General features: G+C 73.3%; 1 protein-coding gene and 13 non-coding genes across 14 annotated transcripts in view; all 14 read left to right on the top strand.

Moving 5' to 3' along the window:
* The first annotated feature begins 158 nt into the window (after positions 1-158).
* Positions 159-277, top strand: LOC123393847. The gene has a single exon (XR_006608655.1). It is a non-coding gene; the product is annotated as a 5S ribosomal RNA (ribosomal RNA).
* Positions 278-2,352: 2,075 nt separating this feature from the next.
* On the top strand, positions 2,353-2,471 carry LOC123393862. Its single transcript, XR_006608670.1, has one exon. It is a non-coding gene; the product is annotated as a 5S ribosomal RNA (ribosomal RNA).
* Positions 2,472-4,544: 2,073 nt separating this feature from the next.
* Positions 4,545-4,664, top strand: LOC123393866. Its single transcript, XR_006608674.1, has one exon. It is a non-coding gene; the product is annotated as a 5S ribosomal RNA (ribosomal RNA).
* Positions 4,665-6,555: 1,891 nt separating this feature from the next.
* Positions 6,556-27,469, top strand: part of LOC123393840 (collagen alpha-1(I) chain-like) — a 36,690-nt gene continuing 15,776 nt past the window's right edge. Inside the window, exons 1-10 of the mRNA XM_045087082.1 lie at positions 6,556-6,587; positions 7,068-7,258; positions 9,280-9,407; positions 11,490-11,679; positions 15,919-16,049; positions 18,131-18,323; positions 20,355-20,543; positions 22,569-22,757; positions 24,797-24,929; positions 27,011-27,143. Of these exons, the coding sequence (XP_044943017.1) occupies positions 6,556-6,587; positions 7,068-7,258; positions 9,280-9,407; positions 11,490-11,679; positions 15,919-16,049; positions 18,131-18,323; positions 20,355-20,543; positions 22,569-22,757; positions 24,797-24,929; positions 27,011-27,143 (1,509 nt within the window). The remainder of the gene's footprint in view (positions 6,588-7,067; positions 7,259-9,279; positions 9,408-11,489; positions 11,680-15,918; positions 16,050-18,130; positions 18,324-20,354; positions 20,544-22,568; positions 22,758-24,796; positions 24,930-27,010; positions 27,144-27,469) is intronic.
* On the top strand, positions 6,752-6,870 carry LOC123393861. Its single transcript, XR_006608669.1, has one exon. It is a non-coding gene; the product is annotated as a 5S ribosomal RNA (ribosomal RNA).
* On the top strand, positions 8,965-9,083 carry LOC123393860. Its single transcript, XR_006608668.1, has one exon. It is a non-coding gene; the product is annotated as a 5S ribosomal RNA (ribosomal RNA).
* LOC123393859 lies at positions 11,172-11,290 on the top strand. Its single transcript, XR_006608667.1, has one exon. It is a non-coding gene; the product is annotated as a 5S ribosomal RNA (ribosomal RNA).
* Positions 13,392-13,510, top strand: LOC123393857. The gene has a single exon (XR_006608665.1). It is a non-coding gene; the product is annotated as a 5S ribosomal RNA (ribosomal RNA).
* LOC123393856 lies at positions 15,602-15,720 on the top strand. Its single transcript, XR_006608664.1, has one exon. It is a non-coding gene; the product is annotated as a 5S ribosomal RNA (ribosomal RNA).
* On the top strand, positions 17,810-17,928 carry LOC123393855. The gene has a single exon (XR_006608663.1). It is a non-coding gene; the product is annotated as a 5S ribosomal RNA (ribosomal RNA).
* Positions 20,035-20,153, top strand: LOC123393854. Its single transcript, XR_006608662.1, has one exon. It is a non-coding gene; the product is annotated as a 5S ribosomal RNA (ribosomal RNA).
* On the top strand, positions 22,250-22,368 carry LOC123393853. Its single transcript, XR_006608661.1, has one exon. It is a non-coding gene; the product is annotated as a 5S ribosomal RNA (ribosomal RNA).
* Positions 24,473-24,591, top strand: LOC123393852. The gene has a single exon (XR_006608660.1). It is a non-coding gene; the product is annotated as a 5S ribosomal RNA (ribosomal RNA).
* LOC123393865 lies at positions 26,695-26,814 on the top strand. The gene has a single exon (XR_006608673.1). It is a non-coding gene; the product is annotated as a 5S ribosomal RNA (ribosomal RNA).

Here is a 27,469-nt window from a genome sequence, read left to right as displayed (position 1 = left end):
TGCCCCGACAGACTTTGGCGTTGGGGGGGGCCCCCCTGGCGGGCGGGGCGGGGAGGCAGGCGCAAGGCCCAGGGCAGGCTGAGTGGGGAGCCCTGGCTAACTCCGGGGCCCGGGAAGCGCGCAGCAGGCTCATGGGGCGGCCAGCTGAAGCGGCAGGCGTCTACGGCCATACCACCCTGAACGCGCCCGATCTCGTCTGATCTCGGAAGCTAAGCAGGGTCGGGCCTGGTTAGTACTTGGATGGGAGACCACCTGGGAATACCAGGTGCTGTAGGCTTTTTTTTTTTTTCGCCCCCAAAAACGCTTGTCTTTGGCCTTCCGATTTTCTCTCCCCCTTGGGCCCCCCTCCCTCTCCCTTGGCCGCCACCGCTGGGCGCCCTGGCCAACGCGGCGGCCTCCCAACAGTCCCTGAACGCCTCAGCCCCTGAGCCCGGTCCCCTCACGCCCCTGACCCCCTGACCCCTGCCTGGCCACCCCAGACCCAGCAGCGCGGGCCCCTGGCCCCAAAAAGGGCGGCCCGCTGCACGGGCGGCCGGCCACAAGCCAGCGTTTCCGCCTGCACGACACGAGGCCCACCCGCGCCTCAGCCTGCCTTGGGGGGTTGCTGGCAGGGCGGGGCAGTCTTGGAAGGGGGCTTTGGGGCCAGAGGCAGGGAAAGGGGGACCGGGGTGAGGACCACGGCCATGGACGCGGGGAGGGGCGTGGGGGCCGACGGGCTGTGGGAGGAGGGCGGGGAGGCGCGGGGGGTGGGGGGCCGGGGCCGAGGGTGTGGGGGGCAGGAGGCAGGAGCAGGCCTCGACCCCGGGCCTGGGCCACCTCTCCCAGGGCCTGTGCTCCCGAGGCCCTGGGCCCTGGATCCCCTAGCGAGGCCCTCGGGCTGCCCCCAGCCCCCAGGCCCACCGGCAGCCGACCCACCCCCCCCACCCCTCCCGGCGCCCCCGGGACCGGGCCCCCCCACCCCCCGCCGCTTCTCTCCACCCACGGGGCCTGGGCTCCGCTCCGGCCGGGAGGGCATTCATTCCCTTCCTTCTCCCCGACCCAGCTCCCCTTGGCCCCTTGGGGGCCCCGCGCCCGGGGCTCAGGTGCCCGGGACGCGAGATGGCCGACCGCCCTGGGCTTCCGGAGCCGTGGGCACCCGGCTCCACGCTGCGTCTCCCCCAGGCACAGCGAAGGCAACCGCGAGGCTGTCTCGCTCAGCAAGACCGGGGGCGCCCCCACACCGGGCCAAGAGAGGCCCCGGCCCCCCGCCAACACCCCACACCAGAGGACTAGACCAGAGGAAGAAACCCTGGCAGGCCCCCAGGCCAGACGGGGGTGCTGGGCAGGAATGGGAGCGGAACGGGACTGCAGACACCAAAGCCGGGCCCAAGCAAGCCGGCCCTCCCTCCCGGGGCAGGTGGCAGGCCACCGCTGCCTCCTGGGTGTGTGGTGTCTTGTCCGAGTGTGTGTGCCTGTGTGTGTGTGTGTTTCTGTGCGCGTGAGTGGGTGTGTGAGCGTTGCGTGCACCCGTGTCTCCTACCGGGTCCCTGTCCGCATGCGGGTCTGGGTCACCGCGTCTGTCCTGGGGGCTGGGGTTGGGGGTGGAGGGTCTGAGGGGGGTCTGCGGGTTGGAGAGTCTGTCTCTGGGGCTCTGCGTTCTTGCCGTCTGTGCAGAGGTCCCTCCGTCTGTGTCTGTCCCTGTGTCTCCCTGGGTATCCGTGGGTCCGTGTAGGTGAGCCGGCCTGTCTGGGTCTCTCGGTCAGGGCCTGGAGCGGGTGGGTGGTCAGGGGAAGCGCGGTGGAGGTAGGGCCACGGGGCGGGGCTGCCGCTTCTGGGCTGGTGTGTGGCGTCGCCCGTCGCCCGCCCGTGTGTCCTCGTGGCCTCGGGTGGGCTGGGAGCGAGGTGGGGTGGAGAGGAGGGGAGAGCCGAGCGGAGCCAAGCCCAGCTGAGCAGAGCTGTGTGGAGGAGAGCAGAAGAGAGCAGAGGAGAGGAGAGGAGGGAAGGCCAGGTGGCCGGCTGGGCCCGGCCTAGGTCGCTGGGTGGGCGCTGGTGGTGTGGGGGGGGCGGGGGGGCGGAGCACACCGTGCGCGGGGCGGGGGGGGGGGGGTTGGGGTGGGGGGGGGGGGGGTGGGGGTGGGGGCCGAGGACGCACCCGGTTGCGGCCTGGGGAGGCACGCGATGGCGGGGCTGCGGAGCCCCGGGATGGGAGAGTGCCCCCTGACAGACTTTGGCGTTGGGGGGGGGCCCCCCTGGCGGGCGGGGCGGGGAGGCAGGCGCAAGGCCCAGGGCAGGCTGAGTGGGGAGCCCTGGCTAACTCCGGGGCCCGGGAAAGCGCGCAGCAGGCTCATGGGGCGGCCAGCTGAAGCGGCAGGCGTCTACGGCCATACCACCCTGAACGCGCCCGATCTCGTCTGATCTCGGAAGCTAAGCAGGGTCGGGCCTGGTTAGTACTTGGATGGGAGACCGCCTGGGAATACCGGGTGCTGTAGGCTTTTTTTTTTTTCCGCCCCCAAACGCTTGTCTTTGGCCTTCCGATTTTCTCTCCCCCTTGGGCCCCCCCCTCCCTCTCCCTTGGCCGCCACCGCTGGGCGCCCTGGCCAACGCGGCGGCCTCCCAACAGTCCCTGAACGCCTCAGCCCCTGAGCCCGGTCCCCTCACGCCCCTGACCCCCCCTGACCCCTGCCTGGCCACCCCAGACCCAGCAGCGCGGGCCCCTGGCCCCAAAAAGGGCGGCCCGCTGCACGGGCGGGCCGGCCACAAGCCAGCGTTTCCGCCTGCACGACACGAGGCCCACCCGCGCCTCAGCCGGCCTTGGGGGGCTGCTGGCAGGGCGGGGCAGTCTTGGAAGGGGGCTTTGGGGCCAGAGGCAGGGAAAGGGGGACCGGGGTGAGGACCACGGCCATGGACGCGGGGAGGGGCGTGGGGGCCGACGGGCTGTGGGAGGAGGGCGGGGAGGCGCGGGGGGTGGGGGGGCCGGGGCCGAGGGTGTGGGGGGGCAGGAGGCAGGAGCAGGCCTCGACCCCGGGGCCTGGGCCACCTCTCCCAGGGCCTGTGCTCCCGAGGCCCTGGGCCCTGGATCCCCTAGCGAGGCCCTCGGGCTGCCCCCAGCACCCAGGCCCACCGGCAGCCGACCCACCCCCCCCACCCCTCCCGGCGCCCCCGGGACCGGGCCCCCCCACCCCCCGCCCCTTCTCTCCACCCACGGGGCCTGGGCTCCGCTCCGGCCGGGAGGGCATTCATTCCCTTCCTTCTCCCCGACCAGCTCCCCTTGGCCCCTTGGGCCCCGCGCCCGGGCTCAGGTGCCCGGGACGCGAGATGGCCGACCGCCCTGGGCTTCCGGAGCCGTGGGCACCCGGCTCCACGCTGCGTCTCCCAGGCACAGCGAAGGCAACCGCGAGGCTGTCTCGCTCAGCAAGACCGGGGGCGCCCCACACCGGGCCAAGAGAGGCCCCGGCCCCCCGCCTCACCCCACACCAGAGGACTAGACCAGAGGAAGAAACCCTGGCAGGCCCCCAGGCCAGACGGGGTGCTGGGCAGGAATGGGAGCGGAACGGGACTGCAGACACCAAAGCCGGGCCCAAGCAAGCCGGCCCTCCCTCCCGGGGCAGGTGGCAGGCCACCGCTGCCTCCTGGGTGTGTGGTGTCTTGTCCGAGTGTGTGTGCCTGTGTGTGTGTGTGTTTCTGTGCGCGTGAGTGGGTGTGTGAGCGTTGCGTGCACCCGTGTCTCCTACCGGGTCCCTGTCCGCATGCGGGTCAGGGTCACCGCGTCTGGCCTGGGGGCTGGGGTTGGGGGTGGAGGGTCTGAGGGGGGTCTGCGGGTTGGAGAGTCTGTCTCTGGGGCTCTGCGTTCTTGCCGTCTGTGCAGAGGTCCCTCCGTCTGTGTCTGTCCCTGTGTCTCCCCCTGGGTATCCGTGTGTCCGTGTAGGTGAGCCGGCCTGTCTGGGTCTCTCGGTCAGGGCCTGGAGCGGGTGGGTGGTCAGGGGAAGCGCGGTGGAGGTAGGGCCACGGGGCGGGGCTGCCGCTTCTGGGCTGGTGTGTGGCGTCGCCCGTCGCCCGCCCGTGTGTCCTCGTGGCCTCGGGTGGGGTGGAGGAGGAGGGGAGGGGGGGAGAGCCGAGCGGAGCCGAGCCCAGCTGAGCAGAGCTGTGTGGAGGAGAGCAGAAGAGAGCAGAGGAGAGGAGAGGAGGGAGGGAAGGCCAGGTGGCCGGCTGGGCCCGGCCTAGGTCGCTGGGTGGGCGCTGGTGGTGTGGGGGGGGGGGGGGCGGAGCACACCGTGCGCGGGGCGGGGGGGGGGGGGGGGGGGTGGGGTGTGTGGGGGGAGTGGGGGGGGGGGGGCCGAGGACGCACCCGGTTGCGGCCTGGGGAGGCACGCGATGGCGGGGCTGCGGAGCCCCGGGATGGGAGAGTGCCCCCTGACAGACTTTGGCGTTGGGGGGGGGGCCCCCTGGCGGGCGGGGCGGGGAGGCAGGCGCAAGGCCCAGGGCAGGCTGAGTGGGGAGCCCTGGCTAACTCCGGGGCCCGGGAAGCGCGCAGCAGGCTCATGGGGCGGCCAGCTGAAGCGGCAGGCTTCTACGGCCATACCACCCTGAACGCGCCCCGATCTCGTCTGATCTCGGAAGCTAAGCAGGGTCGGGCCTGGTTAGTACTTGGATGGGAGACCGCCTGGGAATACCGGGTGCTGTAGGCTTTTTTTTCCGCCCCCAAACGCTTGTCTTTGGCCTTCCGATTTTCTCTCCCCCCTTGGGCCCCCCTCCCTCTCCCTTGGCCGCCACCGCTGGGCGCCCTGGCCAACGCGGCGGCCCTCCCAACAGTCCCTGAACGCCTCAGCCCCTGAGCCCGGTCCCCTCACGCCCCTGACCCCCTGACCCCTGCCTGGCCACCCCAGACCCAGCAGCGCGGGCCCCTGGCCCCAAAAAGGGCGGCCCGCTGCACGGGCGGCCGGCCACAAGCCAGCGTTTCCGCCTGCACGACACGAGGCCCACCCGCGCCCTCAGCCGGCCTTGGGGGGGCTGCTGGCAGGGCGGGGCAGTCTTGGAAGGGGGCTTTGGGGCCAGAGGCAGGGAAAGGGGGACCGGGGTGAGGACCACGGCCATGGACGCGGGGAGGGGGCGTGGGGGCCGACGGGCTGTGGGAGGAGGGCGGGGAGGCGCGGGGGGGTGGGGGGGCCGGGGCCGAGGGTGTGGGGGGCAGGAGGCAGGAGCAGGCCTCGACCCCGGGCCTGGGCCACCTCTCCCAGGGCCTGTGCTCCCGAGGCCCTGGGCCCTGGATCCCCTAGCGAGGCCCTCGGGCTGCCCCCAGCCCCCAGGCCCACCGGCAGCCGGCCCCCCCCCCCCCACCCCCCCCGGCGCCCCCGGGACCGGGCCCCCCCACCCCCCGCCCCTTCTCTCCACCCACGGGGGGCCTGGGCTCCGCTCCGGCCGGGAGGGCATTCATTCCCTTCCTTCTCCCCGACCAGCTCCCCTTGGCCCCTTGGGCCCCGCGCCCCGGGCTCAGGTGCCCGGGACGCGAGATGGCCGACCGCCCTGGGCTTCCGGAGCCGTGGGCACCCGGCTCCACGCTGCGTCTCCCAGGCACAGCGAAGGCAACCGCGAGGCTGTCTCGCTCAGCAAGACCGGGGGCGCCCCACACCGGGCCAAGAGAGGCCCCGGCCCCCCGCCTCACCCCACACCAGAGGACTAGACCAGAGGAAGAAACCCTGGCAGGCCCCCAGGCCAGACGGGGTGCTGGGCAGGAATGGGAGCGGAACGGGACTGCAGACACCAAAGCCGGGCCCAAGCAAGCCGGCCCTCCCTCCCGGGGCAGGTGGCAGGCCACCGCTGCCTCCTGGGTGTGTGGTGTCTTGTCCGAGTGTGTGTGTGCCTGTGTGTGTGTGTGTTTCTGTGCGCGTGAGTGGGTGTGTGAGCGTTGCGTGCACCCGTGTCTCCTACCGGGTCCCTGTCCGCATGCGGGTCAGGGTCACCGCGTCTGGCCTGGGGGCTGGGGTTGGGGGTGGAGGGTCTGAGGGGGGTCTGCGGGTTGGAGAGTCTGTCTCTGGGGCTCTGCGTTCTTGCCGTCTGTGCAGAGGTCCCTCCGTCTGTGTCTGTCCCTGTGTCTCCCTGGGTATCCGTGTGTCCGTGTAGGTGAGCCGGCCTGTCTGGGTCTCTCGGTCAGGGCCTGGAGCGGGTGGGTGGTCAGGGGAAGCGCGGGTGGAGGTAGGGCCACGGGGCGGGGCTGCCGCTTCTGGGCTGGTGTGTGGCGTCGCCCGTCGCCCGCCCGTGTGTCCTCGTGGCCTCGGGTGGGCTGGGAGCGAGGTGGGGTGGAGAGGAGGGGAGAGCCGAGCGGAGCCGAGCCCAGCTGAGCAGAGCTGTGTGGAGGAGAGCAGAAGAGAGCAGAGCAGAGGAGAGGAGAGGAGGGAAGGGAGGGGGAAGGCCGGCTGGGCCCGGCCTAGGTCGCTGGGTGGGCGCTGGTGGTGTGGGGGGGGGCGGGGGCGGAGCACACCGTGCGCGGGGCGGGGGGGGGGGGGGGGGGTGGGGTGTGGGGGGGGAGTGGGGGGGTGGGGGGCCGAGGACGCACCCGGTTGCGGCCTGGGGAGGCACGCGATGGCGGGGCTGCGGAGCCCCGGGATGGGAGAGTGCCCCCTGACAGACTTTGGCGTTGGGGGGGGGGCCCCCCCTGGCGGGCGTGGCGGGGAGGCAGGCGCAAGGCCCAGGGCAGGCTGAGTGGGGAGCCCTGGCTAACTCCGGGGCCCGGGAAGCGCGCAGCAGGCTCATGGGGCGGCCAGCTGAAGCGGCAGGCGTCTACGGCCATACCACCCTGAACGCGCCCGATCTCGTCTGATCTCGGAAGCTAAGCAGGGTCGGGCCTGGTTAGTACTTGGATGGGAGACCGCCTGGGAATACCGGGTGCTGTAGGCTTTTTTTTCGCCCCCCAAACGCTTGTCTTTGGCCTTCCGATTTTCTCTCCCCCCTTGGGCCCCCCTCCCTCTCCCTTGGCCGCCACCGCTGGGCGCCCTGGCCAACGCGGCGGCCTCCCAACAGTCCCTGAACGCCTCAGCCCCTGAGCCCGGTCCCCTCACGCCCCTGACCCCCTGACCCCTGCCTGGCCACCCCAGACCCAGCAGCGCGGGGCCCCTGGCCCCAAAAAAGGGCGGCCCGCTGCACGGGCGGCCGGCCACAAGCCAGCGTTTCCGCCTGCACGACACGAGGCCCACCCGCGCCTCAGCCGGCCTTGGGGGGCTGCTGGCAGGGCGGGGCAGTCTTGGAAGGGGGCTTTGGGGCCAGAGGCAGGGAAAGGGGGACCGGGGTGAGGACCACGGCCATGGACGCGGGGAGGGGCGTGGGGGGCCGACGGGCTGTGGGAGGAGGGGCGGGGAGGCGCGGGGGGTGGGGGGCCGGGGCCGAGGGTGTGGGGGGGGCAGGAGGCAGGAGCAGGCCTCGACCCCGGGCCTGGGCCACCTCTCCCAGGGCCTGTGCTCCCGAGGCCCTGGGCCCTGGATCCCCTAGCGAGGCCCTCGGGCTGCCCCCAGCCCCCAGGCCCACCGGCAGCCGACCCACCCCCCCCACCCCTCCCGGCGCCCCCCGGGACCGGGCCCCCCCACACCCCCCGCCCCTTCTCTCCACCCACGGGGCCTGGGCTCCGCTCCGGCCGGGAGGGCATTCATTCCCTTCCTTCTCCCCGACCAGCTCCCCTTGGCCCCTTGGGCCCCCCGCGCCCGGGCTCAGGTGCCCGGGACGCGAGATGGCCGACCGCCCTGGGCTTCCGGAGCCGTGGGCACCCGGCTCCACGCTGCGTCTCCCAGGCACAGCGAAGGCAACCGCGAGGCTGTCTCGCTCAGCAAGACCGGGGGCGCCCCACACCGGGCCAAGAGAGGCCCCGGCCCCCCGCCTCACCCCACACCAGAGGACTAGACCAGAGGAAGAAACCCTGGCAGGCCCCCAGGCCAGACGGGGTGCTGGGCAGGAATGGGAGCGGAACGGGACTGCAGACACCAAAGCCGGGCCCAAGCAAGCCGGCCCTCCCTCCCGGGGCAGGTGGCAGGCCACCGCTGCCTCCTGGGTGTGTGGTGTCTCTTGTCCGAGTGTGTGTGCCTGTGTGTGTGTGTGTGTTCTGTGCGCGTGAGTGGGTGTGTGAGCGTTGCGTGCACCCGTGTCTCCTACCGGGTCCCTGTCCGCATGCGGGTCAGGGTCACCGCGTCTGGCCTGGGGGCTGGGGTTGGGGGTGGAGGGTCTGAGGGGGGTCTGCGGGTTGGAGAGTCTGTCTCTGGGGCTCTGCGTTCTTGCCGTCTGTGCAGAGGTCCCTCCGTCTGTGTCTGTCCCTGTGTCTCCCTGGGTATCCGTGTGTCCGTGTAGGTGAGCCGGCCTGTCTGGGTCTCTCGGTCAGGGCCTGGAGCGGGTGGGTGGTCAGGGGAAGCGCGGTGGAGGTAGGGCCACGGGGCGGGGCTGCCGCTTCTGGGCTGGTGTGTGGCGTCGCCCGTCGCCCGCCCGTGTGTCCTCGTGGCCTCGGGTGGGCTGGGAGCGAGGTGGGGTGGAGAGGAGGGGAGAGCCGAGCGGAGCCGAGCCCAGCTGAGCAGAGCTGTGTGGAGGAGAGCAGAAGAGAGCAGAGCAGAGGAGAGGAGAGGAGGGAAGGCCAGGTGGCCGGCTGGGCCCGGCCTAGGTCGCTGGGTGGGCGCTGGTGGTGTGGGGGGGCGGGGGCGGAGCACACCGTGCGGGGCGGGGGGGGGGGGGGGGGGGGGTGGGGGGGGGGGGGGGGGGGGGGGGGGGGGGGGGGGGGGGGGGGGGCCGAGGACGCACCCGGTTGCGGCCTGGGGAGGCACGCGATGGCGGGGCTGCGGAGCCCCGGGATGGGAGAGTGCCCCCTGACAGACTTTGGCGTTGGGGGGGGCCCCCCTGGCGGGCGTGGCGGGGAGGCAGGCGCAAGGCCCAGGGCAGGCTGAGTGGGGAGCCCTGGCTAACTCCGGGGCCCGGGAAGCGCGCAGCAGGCTCATGGGGCGGCCAGCTGAAGCGGCAGGCGTCTACGGCCATACCACCCTGAACGCGCCCGATCTCGTCTGATCTCGGAAGCTAAGCAGGGTCGGGCCTGGTTAGTACTTGGATGGGAGACCGCCTGGGAATACCGGGTGCTGTAGGCTTTTTTTTCCGCCCCCAAACGCTTGTCTTTGGCCTTCCGATTTTCTCTCCCCCTTGGGCCCCCCTCCCTCTCCCTTGGCCGCCACCGCTGGGCGCCCTGGCCAACGCGGCGGCCTCCCAACAGTCCCTGAACGCCTCAGCCCCTGAGCCCGGTCCCCTCACGCCCCTGACCCCCTGACCCCTGCCTGGCCACCCCAGACCCAGCAGCGCGGGCCCCTGGCCCCAAAAAGGGCGGCCCGCTGCACGGGCGGCCGGCCACAAGCCAGCGTTTCCGCCTGCACGACACGAGGCCCACCCGCGCCTCAGCCGGCCTTGGGGGGCTGCTGGCAGGGCGGGGCAGTCTTGGAAGGGGGCTTTGGGGCCAGAGGCAGGGAAAGGGGGACCGGGGTGAGGACCACGGCCATGGACGCGGGGAGGGGCGTGGGGGCCGACGGGCTGTGGGAGGAGGGCGGGGAGGCGCGGGGGGTGGGGGGGGGCCGGGGCCGAGGGTGTGGGGGGGGGCAGGAGGCAGGAGCAGGCCTCGACCCCGGGCCTGGGCCACCTCTCCCAGGGCCTGTGCTCCCGAGGCCCTGGGCCCTGGATCCCCTAGCGAGGCCCTCGGGCTGCCCCCAGCCCCCAGGCCCACCGGCAGCCGACCCACCCCCCCCACCCCTCCCGGCGCCCCCGGGACCGGGCCCCCCCACCCCCCGCCCCTTCTCTCCACCCACGGGGGCCTGGGCTCCGCTCCGGCCGGGAGGGCATTCATTCCCTTCCTTCTCCCCGACCAGCTCCCCTTGGCCCCTTGGGCCCCGCGCCCGGGCTCAGGTGCCCGGGACGCGAGATGGCCGACCGCCCTGGGCTTCCGGAGCCGTGGGCACCCGGCTCCACGCTGCGTCTCCCAGGCACAGCGAAGGCAACCGCGAGGCTGTCTCGCTCAGCAAGACCGGGGGCGCCCCACACCGGGCCAAGAGAGGCCCCGGCCCCCCGCCTCACCCCACACCAGAGGACTAGACCAGAGGAAGAAACCCTGGCAGGCCCCCAGGCCAGACGGGGTGCTGGGCAGGAATGGGAGCGGAACGGGACTGCAGACACCAAAGCCGGGCCCAAGCAAGCCGGCCCTCCCTCCCGGGGCAGGTGGCAGGCCACCGCTGCCTCCTGGGTGTGTGGTGTCTTGTCCGAGTGTGTGTGCCTGTGTGTGTGTGTGTTTCTGTGCGCGTGAGTGGGTGTGTGAGCGTTGCGTGCACCCGTGTCTCCTACCGGGTCCCTGTCCGCATGCGGGTCAGGGTCACCGCGTCTGGCCTGGGGGCTGGGGTTGGGGGGTGGAGGGTCTGAGGGGGGTCTGCGGGTTGGAGAGTCTGTCTCTGGGGCTCTGCGTTCTTGCCGTCTGTGCAGAGGTCCCTCCGTCTGTGTCTGTCCCTGTGTCTCCCTGGGTATCCGTGTGTCCGTGTAGGTGAGCCGGCCTGTCTGGGTCTCTCGGTCAGGGCCTGGAGCGGGTGGGTGGTCAGGGGAAGCGCGGTGGAGGTAGGGCCACGGGGCGGGGCTGCCGCTTCTGGGCTGGTGTGTGGCGTCGCCCGTCGCCCGCCCGTGTGTCCTCGTGGCCTCGGGTGGGCTGGGAGCGAGGTGGGGTGGAGAGGAGGGGAGAGCCGAGCGGAGCCGAGCCCAGCTGAGCAGAGCTGTGTGGAGGAGAGCAGAAGAGAGCAGAGCAGAGGAGAGGAGAGGAGGGAAGGCCAGGTGGCCGGCTGGGCCCGGCCTAGGTCGCTGGGTGGGGCGCTGGTGGTGTGGGGGGGGGGGGGGGGCGGAGCACACCGTGCGCGGGGGGGGGGGGGGGGGGGGGGGGTGGGGGGTGGGGTGGGGGGGGGGGGGGGGGGGGGGGGGCGAGGACGCACACCCGTTGCGGCCTGGGGAGGCACGCGATGGCGGGGCTGCGGAGCCCCGGGATGGGAGAGTGCCCCCTGACAGACTTTGGCGTTGGGGGGGGGCCCCCCTGGCGGGGGGGCGTGGCGGGGAGGCAGGCGCAAGGCCCAGGGCAGGCTGAGTGGGGAGCCCTGGCTAACTCCGGGGCCCGGGAAGCGCGCAGCAGGCTCATGGGGCGGCCAGCTGAAGCGGCAGGCGTCTACGGCCATACCACCCTGAACGCGCCCGATCTCGTCTGATCTCGGAAGCTAAGCAGGGTCGGGCCTGGTTAGTACTTGGATGGGAGACCGCCTGGGAATACCGGGTGCTGTAGGCTTTTTTTTTTTCGCCCCCAAACGCTTGTCTTTGGCCTTCCGATTTTCTCTCCCCCTTGGGCCCCCCCTCCCTCTCCCTTGGCCGCCACCGCTGGGCGCCCTGGCCAACGCGGCGGCCTCCCAACAGTCCCTGAACGCCTCAGCCCCTGAGCCCGGTCCCCTCACGCCCCTGACCCCCTGACCCCTGCCTGGCCACCCCAGACCCAGCAGCGCGGGCCCCCTGGCCCCAAAAAGGGCGGCCCGCTGCACGGGCGGCCGGCCACAAGCCAGCGTTTCCGCCTGCACGACACGAGGCCCACCCGCGCCTCAGCCGGCCTTGGGGGGCTGCTGGCAGGGCGGGGCAGTCTTGGAAGGGGGCTTTGGGGCCAGAGGCAGGGAAAGGGGGACCGGGGTGAGGACCACGGCCATGGACGCGGGGAGGGGCGTGGGGGCCGACGGGCTGTGGGAGGAGGGCGGGGAGGCGCGGGGGGTGGGGGGGGCCGGGGCCGAGGGGGGGGTGGGGTGGGGGGCAGGAGGCAGGAGCAGGCCTCGACCCCGGGCCTGGGCCACCTCTCCCAGGGCCTGTGCTCCCGAGGCCCTGGGCCCTGGATCCCCTAGCGAGGCCCTCGGGCTGCCCCCAGCCCCCAGGCCCACCGGCAGCCGACCCACCCCCCCCACCCCCCTCCCGGCGCCCCCGGGACCGGGCCCCCCCACCCCCCCCCCCCTTCTCTCCACCCACGGGGCCTGGGCTCCGCTCCGGCCGGGAGGGCATTCATTCCCTTCCTTCTCCCCGACCAGCTCCCCTTGGCCCCTTGGGCCCCGCGCCCGGGCTCAGGTGCCCGGGACGCGAGATGGCCGACCGCCCTGGGCTTCCGGAGCCGTGGGCACCCGGCTCCACGCTGCGTCTCCCAGGCACAGCGAAGGCAACCGCGAGGCTGTCTCGCTCAGCAAGACCGGGGGCGCCCCCCCACACCGGGCCAAGAGAGGCCCCGGCCCCCCCGCCTCACCCCACACCAGAGGACTAGACCAGAGGAAGAAACCCTGGCAGGCCCCCAGGCCAGACGGGGGGGCTGGGCAGGAATGGGAGCGGAACGGGACTGCAGACACCAAAGCCGGGCCCAAGCAAGCCGGCCCTCCCTCCCGGGGCAGGTGGCAGGCCACCGCTGCCTCCTGGGTGTGTGGTGTCTTGTCCGAGTGTGTGTGCCTGTGTGTGTGTGTGTTTCTGTGCGCGTGAGTGGGTGTGTGAGCGTTGCGTGCACCCGTGTCTCCTACCGGGTCCCTGTCCGCATGCGGGTCAGGGTCACCGCGTCTGGCCTGGGGGCTGGGGTTGGGGGGGGGGGGGGGGTCTGAGGGGGGTCTGCGGGTTGGAGAGTCTGTCTCTGGGGCTCTGCGTTCTTGCCGTCTGTGCAGAGGTCCCTCCGTCTGTGTCTGTCCCTGTGTCTCCCTGGGTATCCGTGTGTCCGTGTAGGTGAGCCGGCCTGTCTGGGTCTCTCGGTCAGGGCCTGGAGCGGGTGGGTGGGTCAGGGGGGGGGCGCGGTGGAGGTAGGGCCACGGGGCGGGGCTGCCGCTTCTGGGCTGGTGTGTGGCGTCGCCCGTCGCCCGCCCGTGTGTCCTCGTGGCCTCGGGTGGGCTGGGAGCGAGGGGGTGGGTGGAGAGGAGGGGAGAGCCGAGCGGAGCCGAGCCCAGCTGAGCAGAGCTGTGTGTGGAGGAGAGCAGAAGAGAGCAGAGCAGAGGAGAGGAGAGGAGGGAAGGCCAGGTGGCCGGCTGGGCCCGGCCTAGGTCGCTGGGGTGGGCGCTGGTGGTGTGGGGGGGGGGGGGGGCGGAGCACACCGTGCGCGGGGGGGGGGGGGGGGGGGGGGGGGGGGGTGTGGGGGGAGTGGGGGTGGGGGGGGGGGGGGGACGCACCCGGTTGCGGCCTGGGGAGGCACGCGATGGCGGGGCTGCGGAGCCCCGGGATGGGAGAGTGCCCCCTGACAGACTTTGGCGTTGGGGGGGGGCCCCCCTGGGGGGCGTGGCGGGGAGGCAGGCGCAAGGGGGGGGCAGGCTGAGTGGGGAGCCCTGGCTAACTCCGGGGCCCGGGGGGCGCGCAGCAGGCTCATGGGGCGGCCAGCTGAAGCGGCAGGCGTCTACGGCCATACCACCCTGAACGCGCCCGATCTCGTCTGATCTCGGAAGCTAAGCAGGGTCGGGCCTGGTTAGTACTTGGATGGGAGACCGCCTGGGAATACCGGGTGCTGTAGGCTTTTTTTTCCGCCCCCAAACGCTTGTCTTTGGCCTTCCGATTTTCTCTCCCCCCCCTTGGGCCCCCCCTCCCTCTCCCTTGGCCGCCACCGCTGGGCGCCCTGGCCAACGCGGCGGCCTCCCAACAGTCCCTGAACGCCTCAGCCCCTGAGCCCGGTCCCCTCACGCCCCTGACCCCCTGACCCCTGCCTGGGGGGGGGGGACCCAGCAGCGCGGGCCCCTGGCCCCAAAAAGGGCGGCCCGCTGCACGGGCGGCCGGCCACAAGCCAGCGTTTCCGCCTGCACGACACGAGGCCCACCCGCGCCTCAGCCGGCCTTGGGGGGCTGCTGGCAGGGCGGGGCAGTCTTGGAAGGGGGCTTTGGGGCCAGAGGCAGGGAAAGGGGGACCGGGGTGAGGACCACGGCCATGGACGCGGGGAGGGGCGTGGGGGCCGACGGGCTGTGGGAGGAGGGCGGGGAGGCGCGGGGGGTGGGGGGGGGGGGGGGGGGGGGGAGGGTGTGGGGGGGAGGAGGCAGGAGCAGGCCTCGACCCCGGGCCTGGGCCACCTCTCCCAGGGCCTGTGCTCCCGAGGCCCTGGGCCCTGGATCCCCTAGCGAGGCCCTCGGGCTGCCCCCAGCCCCCAGGCCCACCGGCAGCCGACCCACCCCCCCCACCCCTCCCGGCGCCCCCGGGACCGGGCCCCCCCACCCCCCGCCCCTTCTCTCCACCCACGGGGCCTGGGCTCCGCTCCGGCCGGGAGGGCATTCATTCCCTTCCTTCTCCCCGACCAGCTCCCCTTGGCCCCTTGGGCCCCGCGCCCCGGGCTCAGGTGCCCGGGACGCGAGATGGCCGACCGCCCTGGGCTTCCGGAGCCGTGGGCACCCGGCTCCACGCTGCGTCTCCCAGGCACAGCGAAGGCAACCGCGAGGCTGTCTCGCTCAGCAAGACCGGGGGCGCCCCACACACGGGCCAAGAGAGGCCCCGGCCCCCCGCCTCACCCCACACCAGAGGACTAGACCAGAGGAAGAAACCCTGGCAGGCCCCCAGGCCAGACGGGGTGCTGGGCAGGAATGGGAGCGGAACGGGACTGCAGACACCAAAGCCGGGCCCAAGCAAGCCGGCCCTCCCTCCCGGGGCAGGTGGCAGGCCACCGCTGCCTCCTGGGTGTGTGGTGTCTTGTCCGAGTGTGTGTGCCTGTGTGTGTGTGTGTTTTTCTGTGCGCGTGAGTGGGTGTGTGTGAGCGTTGCGTGCACCCGTGTCTCCTACCGGGGTCCCTGTCCGCATGCGGGTCAGGGTCACCGCGTCTGGCCTGGGGGCTGGGGTGGGGGGTGGAGGGTCTGAGGGGGGTCTGCGGGTTGGAGAGTCTGTCTCTGGGGCTCTGCGTTCTTGCCGTCTGTGCAGAGGTCCCTCCGTCTGTGTCTGTCCCTGTGTCTCCCTGGGTATCCGTGTGTCCGTGTAGGTGAGCCGGCCTGTCTGGGTCTCTCGGTCAGGGCCTGGAGCGGGTGGGTGGTCAGGGGAAGCGCGGTGGAGGTAGGGCCACGGGGCGGGGCTGCCGCTTCTGGGCTGGTGTGTGGCGTCGCCCGTCGCCCGCCCGTGTGTCCTCGTGGCCTCGGGTGGGCTGGGAGCGAGGTGGGGTGGAGAGGAGGGGAGAGCCGAGCGGAGCCGAGCCCAGCTGAGCAGAGCTGTGTGGAGGAGAGCAGAAGAGAGCAGAGCAGAGGAGAGGAGAGGAGGGAAGGCCAGGTGGCCGGCTGGGCCCGGCCTAGGTCGCTGGGTGGGCGCTGGTGGTGTGGGGGGGGGGGGGGGGCGGAGCACACCGTGCGCGGGGCGGGGGGGGGGGGGGGGGGGGGGGGGGGGGGGGGGGGTGGGGGGGGGGGGGGGGGCCGAGGACGCACCCGGTTGCGGCCTGGGGAGGCACGCGATGGCGGGGCTGCGGAGCCCCGGGATGGGAGAGTGCCCCCTGACAGACTTTGGCGTTGGGGGGGGGGCCCCCCTGGCGGGCGTGGCGGGGAGGCAGGCGCAAGGCCCAGGGCAGGCTGAGTGGGGAGCCCTGGCTAACTCCGGGGCCCGGGAAGCGCGCAGCAGGCTCATGGGGCGGCCAGCTGAAGCGGCAGGCGTCTACGGCCATACCACCCTGAACGCGCCCGATCTCGTCTGATCTCGGAAGCTAAGCAGGGTCGGGCCTGGTTAGTACTTGGATGGGAGACCGCCTGGGAATACCGGGTGCTGTAGGCTTTTTTTTCCGCCCCCAAACGCTTGTCTTTGGCCTTCCGATTTTCTCTCCCCCTTGGGCCCCCCCTCCCTCTCCCTTGGCCGCCACCGCTGGGCGCCCTGGCCAACGCGGCGGCCTCCCAACAGTCCCTGAACGCCTCAGCCCCTGAGCCCGGTCCCCCTCACGCCCCTGACCCCCTGACCCCTGCCTGGCCACCCCAGACCCAGCAGCGCGGGCCCCTGGCCCCAAAAAGGGCGGCCCGCTGCACGGGCGGCCGGCCACAAGCCAGCGTTTCCGCCTGCACGACACGAGGCCCACCCGCGCCTCAGCCGGCCTTGGGGGGCTGCTGCTGGCAGGGCGGGGCAGTCTTGGAAGGGGGCTTTGGGGCCAGAGGCAGGGAAAGGGGGGACCGGGGTGAGGACCACGGCCATGGACGCGGGGGGGGGCGTGGGGGCCGACGGGCTGTGGGAGGAGGGCGGGGAGGCGCGGGGGGGGGGGGGGGGGGCCGAGGGTGTGGGGGGGGGAGGAGGAGGCAGGAGCAGGCCTCGACCCCGGGCCTGGGCCACCTCTCCCCAGGGCCTGTGCTCCCGAGGCCCTGGGCCCTGGATCCCCTAGCGAGGCCCTCGGGCTGCCCCCAGCCCCCAGGCCCACCGGCAGCCGGCCCCCCCCCCCCCCCCCCCCCCCGGCGCCCCCGGGACCGGGCCCCCCCCCCCCCCCCCCCTCTCTCCACCCACGGGGCCTGGGCTCCGCTCCGGCCGGGAGGGCATTCATTCCCTTCCTTCTCCCCGACCAGCTCCCCTTGGCCCCTTGGGCCCCGCGCCCGGGCTCAGGTGCCCGGGACGCGAGATGGCCGACCGCCCTGGGGCTTCCGGAGCCGTGGGCAACCCCGGCTCCACGCTGCGTCTCCCAGGCACAGCGAAGGCAACCGCGAGGCTGTCTCGCTCAGCAAGACCGGGGGCGCCCCACACCGGGCCAAGAGAGGCCCCGGCCCCCCGCCTCACCCCACACCAGAGGACTAGACCAGAGGAAGAAACCCTGGCAGGCCCCCAGGCCAGACGGGGTGCTGGGCAGGAATGGGAGCGGAACGGGACTGCAGACACCAAAGCCGGGCCCAAGCAAGCCGGCCCTCCCTCCCGGGGCAGGTGGCAGGCCACCGCTGCCTCCTGGGTGTGTGGTGTCTTGTCCGAGTGTGTGTGCCTGTGTGTGTGTGTGTTTCTGTGCGCGTGAGTGGGTGTGTGAGCGTTGCGTGCACCCGTGTCTCCTACCGGGTCCCTGTCCGCATGCGGGTCAGGGTCACCGCGTCTGGCCTGGGGGCTGGGGTTGGGGGTGGAGGGTCTGAGGGGGGGTCTGCGGGTTGGAGAGTCTGTCTCTGGGGCTCTGCGTTCTTGCCGTCTGTGCAGAGGTCCCTCCGTCTGTGTCTGTCCCTGTGTCTCCCTGGGTATCCGTGTGTCCGTGTAGGTGAGCCGGCCTGTCTGGGTCTCTCGGTCAGGGCCTGGAGCGGGTGGGTGGTCAGGGGAAGCGCGGTGGAGGTAGGGCCACGGGGCGGGGCTGCCGCTTCTGGGCTGGTGTGTGGCGTCGCCCGTCGCCCGCCCGTGTGTCCTCGTGGCCTCGGGTGGGCTGGGAGCGAGGTGGGGGGGGAGAGGAGGGGAGAGCCGAGCGGAGCCGAGCCCAGCTGAGCAGAGCTGTGTGGAGGAGAGCAGAAGAGAGCAGAGCAGAGGAGAGGAGAGGAGGGAAGGCCAGGTGGCCGGCTGGGCCCGGCCTAGGTCGCTGGGTGGGCGCTGGTGGTGTGGGGGGGGGGGGGGGGCGGAGCACACCGTGCGCGGGGCGGGGGGGGGGGGGGGGGGGGGTGGGGTGGGGTGTGGGGGGGTGGGGGGGGGGGGCCGAGGACGCACCCGGTTGCGGCCTGGGGAGGCACGCGATGGCGGGGCTGCGGAGCCCCGGGATGGGAGAGTGCCCCCTGACAGACTTTGGCGTTGGGGGGGGCCCCCCTGGCGGGCGTGGCGGGGAGGCAGGCGCAAGGCCCAGGGGCAGGCTGAGTGGGGAGCCCTGGCTAACTCCGGGGCCCGGGAAGCGCGCAGCAGGCTCATGGGGCGGCCAGCTGAAGCGGCAGGCGTCTACGGCCATACCACCCTGAACGCGCCCGATCTCGTCTGATCTCGGAAGCTAAGCAGGGTCGGGCCTGGTTAGTACTTGGATGGGAGACCGCCTGGGAATACCGGGTGCTGTAGGCTTTTTTTTCCGCCCCCCAAACGCTTGTCTTTGGCCTTCCGATTTTCTCTCCCCCTTGGGGCCCCCCTCCCTCTCCCTTGGCCGCCACCGCTGGGCGCCCTGGCCAACGCGGCGGCCTCCCAACAGTCCCTGAACGCCTCAGCCCCTGAGCCCGGTCCCTCCCCTCACGCCCCTGACCCCCTGACCCCTGCCTGGCCACCCCAGACCCAGCAGCGCGGGCCCCTGGCCCCAAAAAGGGCGGCCCGCTGCACGGGCGGCCGGCCACAAGCCAGCCAGCGTTTCCGCCTGCACGACACGAGGCCCACCCGCGCCTCAGCCGGCCTTGGGGGGCTGCTGGCAGGGCGGGGCAGTCTTGGAAGGGGGCTTTGGGGCCAGAGGCAGGGAAAGGGGGACCGGGGTGAGGACCACGGCCATGGACGCGGGGAGGGGCGTGGGGGCCGACGGGCTGTGGGAGGAGGGCGGGGAGGCGCGGGGGGGGGGGGGGGGCCGGGGCCGAGGGTGTGGGGGGCAGGAGGCAGGAGCAGGCCTCGACCCCGGGCCTGGGCCACCTCTCCCAGGGCCTGTGCTCCCGAGGCCCTGGGCCCTGGATCCCCTAGCGAGGCCCTCGGGCTGCCCCCAGCCCCCAGGCCCACCGGCAGCCGGCCCCCCCCCCCCCCCCCCCCCCCGGCGCCCCCGGGCCCGGGCCCCCCCCCCCCCCCCCGCCCCCCCTTCTCTCCACCCACGGGGCCTGGGCTCCGCTCCGGCCGGGAGGGCATTCATTCCCTTCCTTCTCCCCGACCAGCTCCCCTTGGCCCCTTGGGCCCCGCGCCCGGGCTCAGGTGCCCGGGACGCGAGATGGCCGACCGCCCTGGGCTTCCGGAGCCGTGGGCACCCGGCTCCACGCTGCGTCTCCCAGGCACAGCGAAGGCAACCGCGAGGCTGTCTCGCTCAGCAAGACCGGGGGCGCCCCCCACACCGGGCCAAGAGAGGCCCCGGCCCCCCCCTCACCTCACCCCACACCAGAGGACTAGGACTAGACCAGAGGAAGAAACCCTGGCAGGCCCCCAGGCCAGACGGGGTGCTGGGCAGGAATGGGAGCGGAACGGGACTGCAGACACCAAAGCCGGGCCCAAGCAAGCCGGCCCTCCCTCCCGGGGCAGGTGGCAGGCCACCGCTGCCTCCTGGGTGTGTGGTGTCTTGTCCGAGTGTGTGTGCCTGTGTGTGTGTGTGTGTTTTTCTGTGCGCGTGAGTGGGTGTGTGAGCGTTGCGTGCACCCGTGTCTCCTACCGGGTCCCTGTCCGCATGCGGGTCAGGGTCACCGCGTCTGGCCTGGGGGCTGGGGTTGGGGGTGGAGGGTCTGAGGGGGGTCTGCGGGTTGGAGAGTCTGTCTCTGGGGCTCTGCGTTCTTGCCGTCTGTGCAGAGGTCCCTCCGTCTGTGTCTGTCCCTGTGTCTCCCTGGGTATCCGTGTGTCCGTGTAGGTGAGCCGGCCTGTCTGGGTCTCTCGGTCAGGGCCTGGAGCGGGGGTGGGTGGTCAGGGGAAGCGCGGTGGAGGTAGGGCCACGGGGCGGGGCTGCCGCTTCTGGGCTGGTGTGTGGCGTCGCCCGTCGCCCGCCCGTGTGTCCTCGTGGCCTCGGGTGGGCTGGGGAGCGAGGTGGGGTGGAGAGGAGGGGAGAGAGCCGAGCGGAGCCGAGCCCAGCTGAGCAGAGCTGTGTGGAGGAGAGCAGAAGAGAGCAGAGCAGAGGAGAGGAGAGGAGGGAAGGCCAGGTGGCCGGCTGGGCCCGGCCTAGGTCGCTGGGTGGGCGCTGGTGGTGTGGGGGGGCGGGGGCGGAGCACACCGTGCGCGGGGCGGGGGGGGGGGGGGGGGGGGGGGGGGGGGGGGGGGGGGGGGGGGGGGGGGGCGAGGACGCACCCGGTTGCGGCCTGGGGAGGCACGCGATGGCGGGGCTGCGGAGCCCCGGGATGGGAGAGTGCCCCCTGACAGACTTTGGCGTTGGGGGGGGCCCCCCTGGCGGGCGTGGCGGGGAGGCAGGCGCAAGGCCCAGGGCAGGCTGAGTGGGGAGCCCTGGCTAACTCCGGGGCCCGGGAAGCGCGCAGCAGGCTCATGGGGCGGCCAGCTGAAGCGGCAGGCGTCTACGGCCATACCACCCTGAACGCGCCCGATCTCGTCTGATCTCGGAAGCTAAGCAGGGTCGGGCCTGGTTAGTACTTGGATGGGAGACCGCCTGGGAATACCGGGTGCTGTAGGCTTTTTTTTTTTCGCCCCCAAACGCTTGTCTTTGGCCTTCCGATTTTCTCTCCCCCCTTGGGCCCCCCCTCCCTCTCCCTTGGCCGCCACCGCTGGGCGCCCTGGCCAACGCGGCGGCCCTCCCAACAGTCCCTGAACGCCTCAGCCCCTGAGCCCGGTCCCCTCACGCCCCTGACCCCCTGACCCCTGCCTGGCCACCCCAGACCCAGCAGCGCGGGCCCCTGGCCCCAAAAAGGGCGGCCCGCTGCACGGGCGGCCGGCCACAAGCCAGCGTTTCCGCCTGCACGACACGAGGCCCACCCGCGCCTCAGCCGGCCTTGGGGGGCTGCTGGCAGGGCGGGGCAGTCTTGGAAGGGGGCTTTGGGGCCAGAGGCAGGGAAAGGGGGACCGGGGTGAGGACCACGGCCATGGACGCGGGGGGGGGGGGGCGTGGGGGCCGACGGGCTGTGGGGAGGAGGGCGGGGAGGCGCGGGGGGTGGGGGGGGCCGGGGCCGAGGGTGTGGGGGGGGGGGGGGAGGCAGGAGCAGGCCTCGACCCCGGGCCTGGGCCACCTCTCCCAGGGCCTGTGCTCCCGAGGCCCTGGGCCCTGGATCCCCTAGCGAGGCCCTCGGGCTGCCCCCAGCCCCCAGGCCCACCGGCAGCCGACCCACCCCCCCCACCCCTCCCGGCGCCCCCGGGACCGGGCCCCCCCACCCCCCGCCCCTTCTCTCCACCCACGGGGCCTGGGCTCCGCTCCGGCCGGGAGGGCATTCATTCCCTTCCTTCTCCCCGACCAGCTCCCCTTGGCCCCTTGGGCCCCGCGCCCGGGCTCAGGTGCCCGGGACGCGAGATGGCCGACCGCCCTGGGCTTCCGGAGCCGTGGGCACCCGGCTCCACGCTGCGTCTCCCAGGCACAGCGAAGGCAACCGCGAGGCTGTCTCGCTCAGCAAGACCGGGGGGCGCCCCACACCGGGCCAAGAGAGGCCCCGGCCCCCCGCCTCACCCCACACCAGAGGACTAGACCAGAGGAAGAAACCCTGGCAGGCCCCCAGGCCAGACGGGGTGCTGGGCAGGAATGGGAGCGGAACGGGACTGCAGACACCAAAGCCGGGCCCAAGCAAGCCGGCCCTCCCTCCCGGGGCAGGTGGCAGGCCACCGCTGCCTCCTGGGTGTGTGGTGTCTTGTCCGAGTGTGTGTGCCTGTGTGTGTGTGTTTGTTTCTGTGCGCGTGAGTGGGTGTGTGAGCGTTGCGTGCACCCGTGTCTCCTACCGGGTCCCTGTCCGCATGCGGGTCAGGGTCACCGCGTCTGGCCTGGGGGCTGGGGTGGGGGTGGAGGGTCTGAGGGGGGTCTGCGGGTTGGAGAGTCTGTCTCTGGGGCTCTGCGTTCTTGCCGTCTGTGCAGAGGTCCCTCCGTCTGTGTCTGTCCCTGTGTCTCCCTGGGTATCCGTGTGTCCGTGTAGGTGAGCCGGCCTGTCTGGGTCTCTCGGTCAGGGCCTGGAGCGGGTGGGTGGTCAGGGGAAGCGCGGTGGAGGTAGGGCCACGGGGCGGGGCTGCCGCTTCTGGGCTGGTGTGTGGCGTCGCCCGTCGCCCGCCCGTGTGTCCTCGTGGCCTCGGGTGGGCTGGGAGCGAGGTGGGGTGGAGAGGAGGGGAGAGCCGAGCGGAGCCGAGCCCAGCTGAGCAGAGCTGTGTGGAGGAGAGCAGAAGAGAGAGAGCAGAGCAGAGGAGAGGAGAGGAGGGAAGGCCAGGTGGCCGGCTGGGCCCGGCCTAGGTCGCTGGGTGGGCGCTGGTGGTGTGGGGGGGGGGGGGGCGGAGCACACCGTGCGCGGGGCGGGGGGGGGGGGGGGGTGGGGGGGGGTGGGGGGGGGGTGGGGGGGGGGGGGGGGGGGGGGGAGGACGCACCCGGTTGCGGCCTGGGGAGGCACGCGATGGCGGGGCTGCGGAGCCCCGGGATGGGAGAGTGCCCCCTGACAGACTTTGGCGTTGGGGGGGGCCCCCCTGGCGGGCGGGGCGGGGAGGCAGGCGCAAGGCCCAGGGCAGGCTGAGTGGGGAGCCCTGGCTAACTCCGGGGCCCGGGAAGCGCGCAGCAGGCTCATGGGGCGGCCAGCTGAAGCGGCAGGGCGTCTACGGCCATACCACCCTGAACGCGCCCGATCTCGTCTGATCTCGGAAGCTAAGCAGGGTCGGGCCTGGTTAGTACTTGGATGGGAGACCGCCTGGGAATACCGGGTGCTGTAGGCTTTTTTTTTTTTTCGCCCCCAAACGCTTGTCTTTGGCCTTCCGATTTTCTCTCCCCCTTGGGCCCCCCTCCCTCTCCCTTGGCCGCCACCGCTGGGCGCCCTGGCCAACGCGGCGGCCTCCCAACAGTCCCTGAACGCCTCAGCCCCTGAGCCCGGTCCCCTCACGCCCCTGACCCCCTGACCCCTGCCTGGCCACCCCAGACCCAGCAGCGCGGGCCCCTGGCCCCAAAAAGGGCGGCCCGCTGCACGGGCGGCCGGCCACAAGCCAGCGTTTCCGCCTGCACGACACGAGGCCCACCCGCGCCTCAGCCGGCCTTGGGGGGCTGCTGGCAGGGCGGGGCAGTCTTGGAAGGGGGCTTTGGGGCCAGAGGCAGGGAAAGGGGGACCGGGGTGAGGACCACGGCCATGGACGCGGGGAGGGGCGTGGGGGCCGACGGGCTGTGGGAGGAGGGCGGGGAGGCGCGGGGGGGGGGGGGGGGGGGGCGAGGGTGTGTGGGGGGCAGGAGGCAGGAGCAGGCCTCGACCCCGGGCCTGGGCCACCTCTCCCAGGGCCTGTGCTCCCGAGGCCCTGGGCCCTGGATCCCCTAGCGAGGCCCTCGGGCTGCCCCCAGCCCCCAGGCCCACCGGCAGCCGACCCACCCCCCCCCCACCCCTCCCGGCGCCCCCCCGGGGACCGCCCCCCCCCCACCCCCGCCCCTTCTCTCCACCCACGGGGCCTGGGCTCCGCTCCGGCCGGGAGGGCATTCATTCCCTTCCTTCTCCCCGACCAGCTCCCCTTGGCCCCTTGGGCCCCGCGCCCGGGCTCAGGTGCCCGGGGACGCGAGATGGCCGACCGCCCCCTGGCTTCCGGAGCCGTGGGCACCCGGGCTCCACGCTGCGTCTCCCAGGCACAGCGAAGGCAACCGCGAGGCTGTCTCGCTCAGCAAGACCGGGGGCGCCCCACACCGGGCCAAGAGAGGCCCCGGCCCCCCGCCTCACCCCACACCAGAGGACTAGACCAGAGGAAGAAACCCTGGCAGGCCCCCAGGCCAGACGGGGTGCTGGGCAGGAATGGGAGCGGAACGGGACTGCAGACACCAAAGCCGGGCCCAAGCAAGCCGGCCCTCCCTCCCGGGGCAGGTGGCAGGCCACCGCTGCCTCCTGGGTGTGTGGTGTCTTGTCCGAGTGTGTGTGCCTGTGTGTGTGTGTGTGTTTCTGTGCGCGTGAGTGGGTGTGTGAGCGTTGCGTGCACCCGTGTCTCCTACCGGGTCCCTGTCCGCATGCGGGTCAGGGTCACCGCGTCTGGCCTGGGGGCTGGGGTTGGGGGGTGGAGGGTCTGAGGGGGGTCTGCGGGTTGGAGAGTCTGTCTCTGGGGCTCTGCGTTCTTGCCGTCTGTGCAGAGGTCCCTCCGTCTGTGTCTGTCCCTGTGTCTCCCTGGGTATCCGTGTGTCCGTGTAGGTGAGCCGGCCTGTCTGGGTCTCTCGGTCAGGGCCTGGAGCGGGTGGGTGGTCAGGGGAAGCGCGGTGGAGGTAGGGCCACGGGGCGGGGCTGCCGCTTCTGGGCTGGTGTGTGGCGTCGCCCGTCGCCCGCCCGTGTGTCCTCGTGGCCTCGGGTGGGCTGGGAGCGAGGTGGGGTGGAGAGGAGGAGGGGAGAGCCGAGCGGAGCCGAGCCCAGCTGAGCAGAGCTGTGTGGAGGAGAGCAGAAGAGAGCAGAGCAGAGGAGAGGAGAGGAGGGAAGGCCAGGTGGCCGGCTGGGCCCGGCCTAGGTCGCTGGGTGGGCGCTGGTGGTGTGGGGGGGGGGGGGCGGGGGCGGAGCACACCGTGGGCGCGGGGGGGGGGGGGGGGGGGGGGGGGGGGGGGGGGGTGTGGGGTGGGGGGAGTGGGGGGGGGGGGGGGCGAGGACGCACCCGGTTGCGGCCTGGGGAGGCACGCGATGGCGGGGCTGCGGAGCCCCGGGATGGGAGAGTGCCCCCTGACAGACTTTGGCGTTGGGGGGGGGCCCCCCTGGCGGGCGTGGCGGGGAGGCAGGCGCAAGGCCCAGGGCAGGCTGAGTGGGGAGCCCTGGCTAACTCCGGGGCCCGGGAAGCGCGCAGCAGGCTCATGGGGCGGCCAGCTGAAGCGGCAGGCGTCTACGGCCATACCACCCTGAACGCGCCCGATCTCGTCTGATCTCGGAAGCTAAGCAGGGTCGGGCCTGGTTAGTACTTGGATGGGAGACCGCCTGGGAATACCGGGTGCTGTAGGCTTTTTTTTTTTTCGCCCCCCCAAACGCTTGTCTTTGGCCTTCCGATTTTCTCTCCCCCTTGGGCCCCCCTCCCTCTCCCTTGGCCGCCACCGCTGGGCGCCCTGGCCAACGCGGCGGCCTCCCAACAGTCCCTGAACGCCTCAGCCCCTGAGCCCGGTCCCCTCACGCCCCTGACCCCCCCCCTGACCCCTGCCTGGCCACCCCAGACCCAGCAGCGCGGGCCCCTGGCCCCAAAAAGGGCGGCCCGCTGCACGGGCGGCCGGCCACAAGCCAGCGTTTCCGCCTGCACGACACGAGGCCCACCCGCGCCTCAGCCGGCCTTGGGGGGCTGCTGGCAGGGCGGGGCAGTCTTGGAAGGGGGCTTTGGGGCCAGAGGCAGGGAAAGGGGGGGACGGGGTGAGGACCACGGCCATGGACGCGGGGAGGGGCGTGGGGGCCGACGGGCTGTGGGAGGAGGGCGGGGAGGCGCGGGGGGGTGGGGGGCCGGGGCCGAGGGTGTGGGGGGGGCAGGAGGCAGGAGCAGGCCTCGACCCCGGGCCTGGGCCACCTCTCCCAGGGCCTGTGCTCCCGAGGCCCTGGGCCCTGGATCCCCTAGCGAGGCCCTCGGGCTGCCCCCAGCCCCCAGGCCCACCGGCAGCCGACCCACCCCCCCCACCCCTCCCGGCGCCCCCCGGGACCGGGCCCCCCCCCCCCCCCCCCCTTCTCTCCCACCCACGGGGCCTGGGCTCCGCTCCGGCCGGGAGGGCATTCATTCCCTTCCTTCTCCCCGACCAGCTCCCCTTGGCCCCTTGGGCCCCGCGCCCGGGCTCAGGTGCCCGGGACGCGAGATGGCCGACCGCCCCTGGGCTTCCGGAGCCGTGGGCACCCGGCTCCACGCTGCGTCTCCCAGGCACAGCGAAGGCAACCGCGAGGCTGTCTCGCTCAGCAAGACCGGGGGCGCCCCACACACCGGGCCAAGAGAGGGCCCCGGGCCCCCGCCTCACCCCACACCAGAGGACTAGACCAGAGGAAGAAACCCTGGCAGGCCCCCAGGCCAGACGGGGTGCTGGGCAGGAATGGGAGCGGAACGGGACTGCAGACACCAAAGCCGGGGGCCCCAAGCAAGCCGGCCCTCCCTCCCGGGGCAGGTGGCAGGCCACCGCTGCCTCCTGGGTGTGTGGTGTCTTGTCCGAGTGTGTGTGCCTGTGTGTGTGTGTGTTTCTGTGCGCGTGAGTGGGTGTGTGAGCGTTGCGTGCACCCGTGTCTCCTACCGGGTCCCTGTCCGCATGCGGGTCAGGGTCACCGCGTCTGGCCTGGGGGCTGGGGTTGGGGGTGGAGGGTCTGAGGGGGGTCTGCGGGTTGGAGAGTCTGTCTCTGGGGCTCTGCGTTCTTGCCGTCTGTGCAGAGGTCCCTCCGTCTGTGTCTGTCCCTGTGTCTCCCTGGGTATCCGTGTGTCCGTGTAGGTGAGCCGGCCTGTCTGGGTCTCTCGGTCAGGGCCTGGAGCGGGTGGGTGGTCAGGGGAAGCGCGGTGGAGGTAGGGCCACGGGGCGGGGCTGCCGCTTCTGGGCTGGTGTGTGGCGTCGCCCGTCGCCCGCCCGTGTGTCCTCGTGGCCTCGGGTGGGCTGGGAGCGAGGTGGGGTGGAGAGGAGAGGAGGGGAGAGCCGAGCGGAGCCGAGCCCAGCTGAGCAGAGCTGTGTGGAGGAGAGCAGAAGAGAGCAGAGCAGAGGAGAGGAGAGGAGGGAAGGCCAGGTGGCCGGCTGGGCCCGGCCTAGGTCGCTGGGTGGGCGCTGGTGGTGGGGGGGGGGGGGGGGGGCGGAGCACACCGTGCGCGGGGGGGGGGGGGGGGGGGGGGGGGTGGGGGTGGGGGGGGTGGGGGGGGGGGGGGGGGGGGGCGAGGACGCACCCGGTTGCGGCCTGGGGAGGCACGCGATGGCGGGGCTGCGGAGCCCCGGGATGGGAGAGTGCCCCCTGACAGACTTTGGCGTTGGGGGGGGGGGCCCCCTGGCGGGCGTGGGCGGGGAGGCAGGCGCAAGGCCCAGGGCAGGCTGAGTGGGGAGCCCTGGCTAACTCCGGGGCCCGGGAAGCGCGCAGCAGGCTCATGGGGCGGCCAGCTGAAGCGGCAGGCGTCTACGGCCATACCACCCTGAACGCGCCCGATCTCGTCTGATCTCGGAAGCTAAGCAGGGTCGGGCCTGGTTAGTACTTGGGATGGGAGACCGCCTGGGAATACCGGGTGCTGTAGGCTTTTTTTTTCGCCCCCAAACGCTTGTCTTTGGCCTTCCGATTTTCTCTCCCCCTTGGGCCCCCCTCCCTCTCCCTTGGCCGCCACCGCTGGGCGCCCTGGCCAACGCGGCGGCCTCCCAACAGTCCCTGAACGCCTCAGCCCCTGAGCCCGGTCCCCTCACGCCCCTGACCCCCTGACCCCTGCCTGGCCACCCCAGACCCAGCAGCGCGGGCCCCCCCTGGCCCAAAAAAGGGCGGCCCGCTGCACGGGCGGCCGGCCGGCACAGCCAGCGTTTCCGCCTGCACGACACGAGGCCCACCCGCGCCTCAGCCGGCCTTGGGGGGCTGCTGGCAGGGCGGGGCAGTCTTGGAAGGGGGCTTTGGGGCCAGAGGCAGGGAAAGGGGGGGACCGGGGTGAGGACCACGGCCATGGACGCGGGGAGGGGCGTGGGGGGCCGACGGGCTGTGGGAGGAGGGGGGGAGGCGCGGGGGGTGGGGGGGCGGGGCCGAGGGGTGTGGGGGGGGGCAGGAGGCAGGAGCAGGCCTCGACCCCGGGCCTGGGCCACCTCTCCCAGGGCCTGTGCTCCCGAGGCCCTGGGCCCTGGATCCCCTAGCGAGGCCCTCGGGCTGCCCCCAGCCCCCAGGCCCACCGGCAGCCGACCCACCCCCCCCCCCAC

The sequence above is a fragment of the Mustela putorius genome, unplaced genomic scaffold (assembly GCF_011764305.1).
Source record: "Mustela putorius furo isolate JIRA1106 unplaced genomic scaffold, ASM1176430v1.1 tig00001033_pilon_pilon_pilon, whole genome shotgun sequence".
Classification (NCBI taxonomy): Eukaryota; Metazoa; Chordata; class Mammalia; order Carnivora; family Mustelidae; genus Mustela; species Mustela putorius.
Note: the sequence above shows the minus strand (reverse complement) of the source record. Positions and strands in the feature narration are given on the sequence as shown.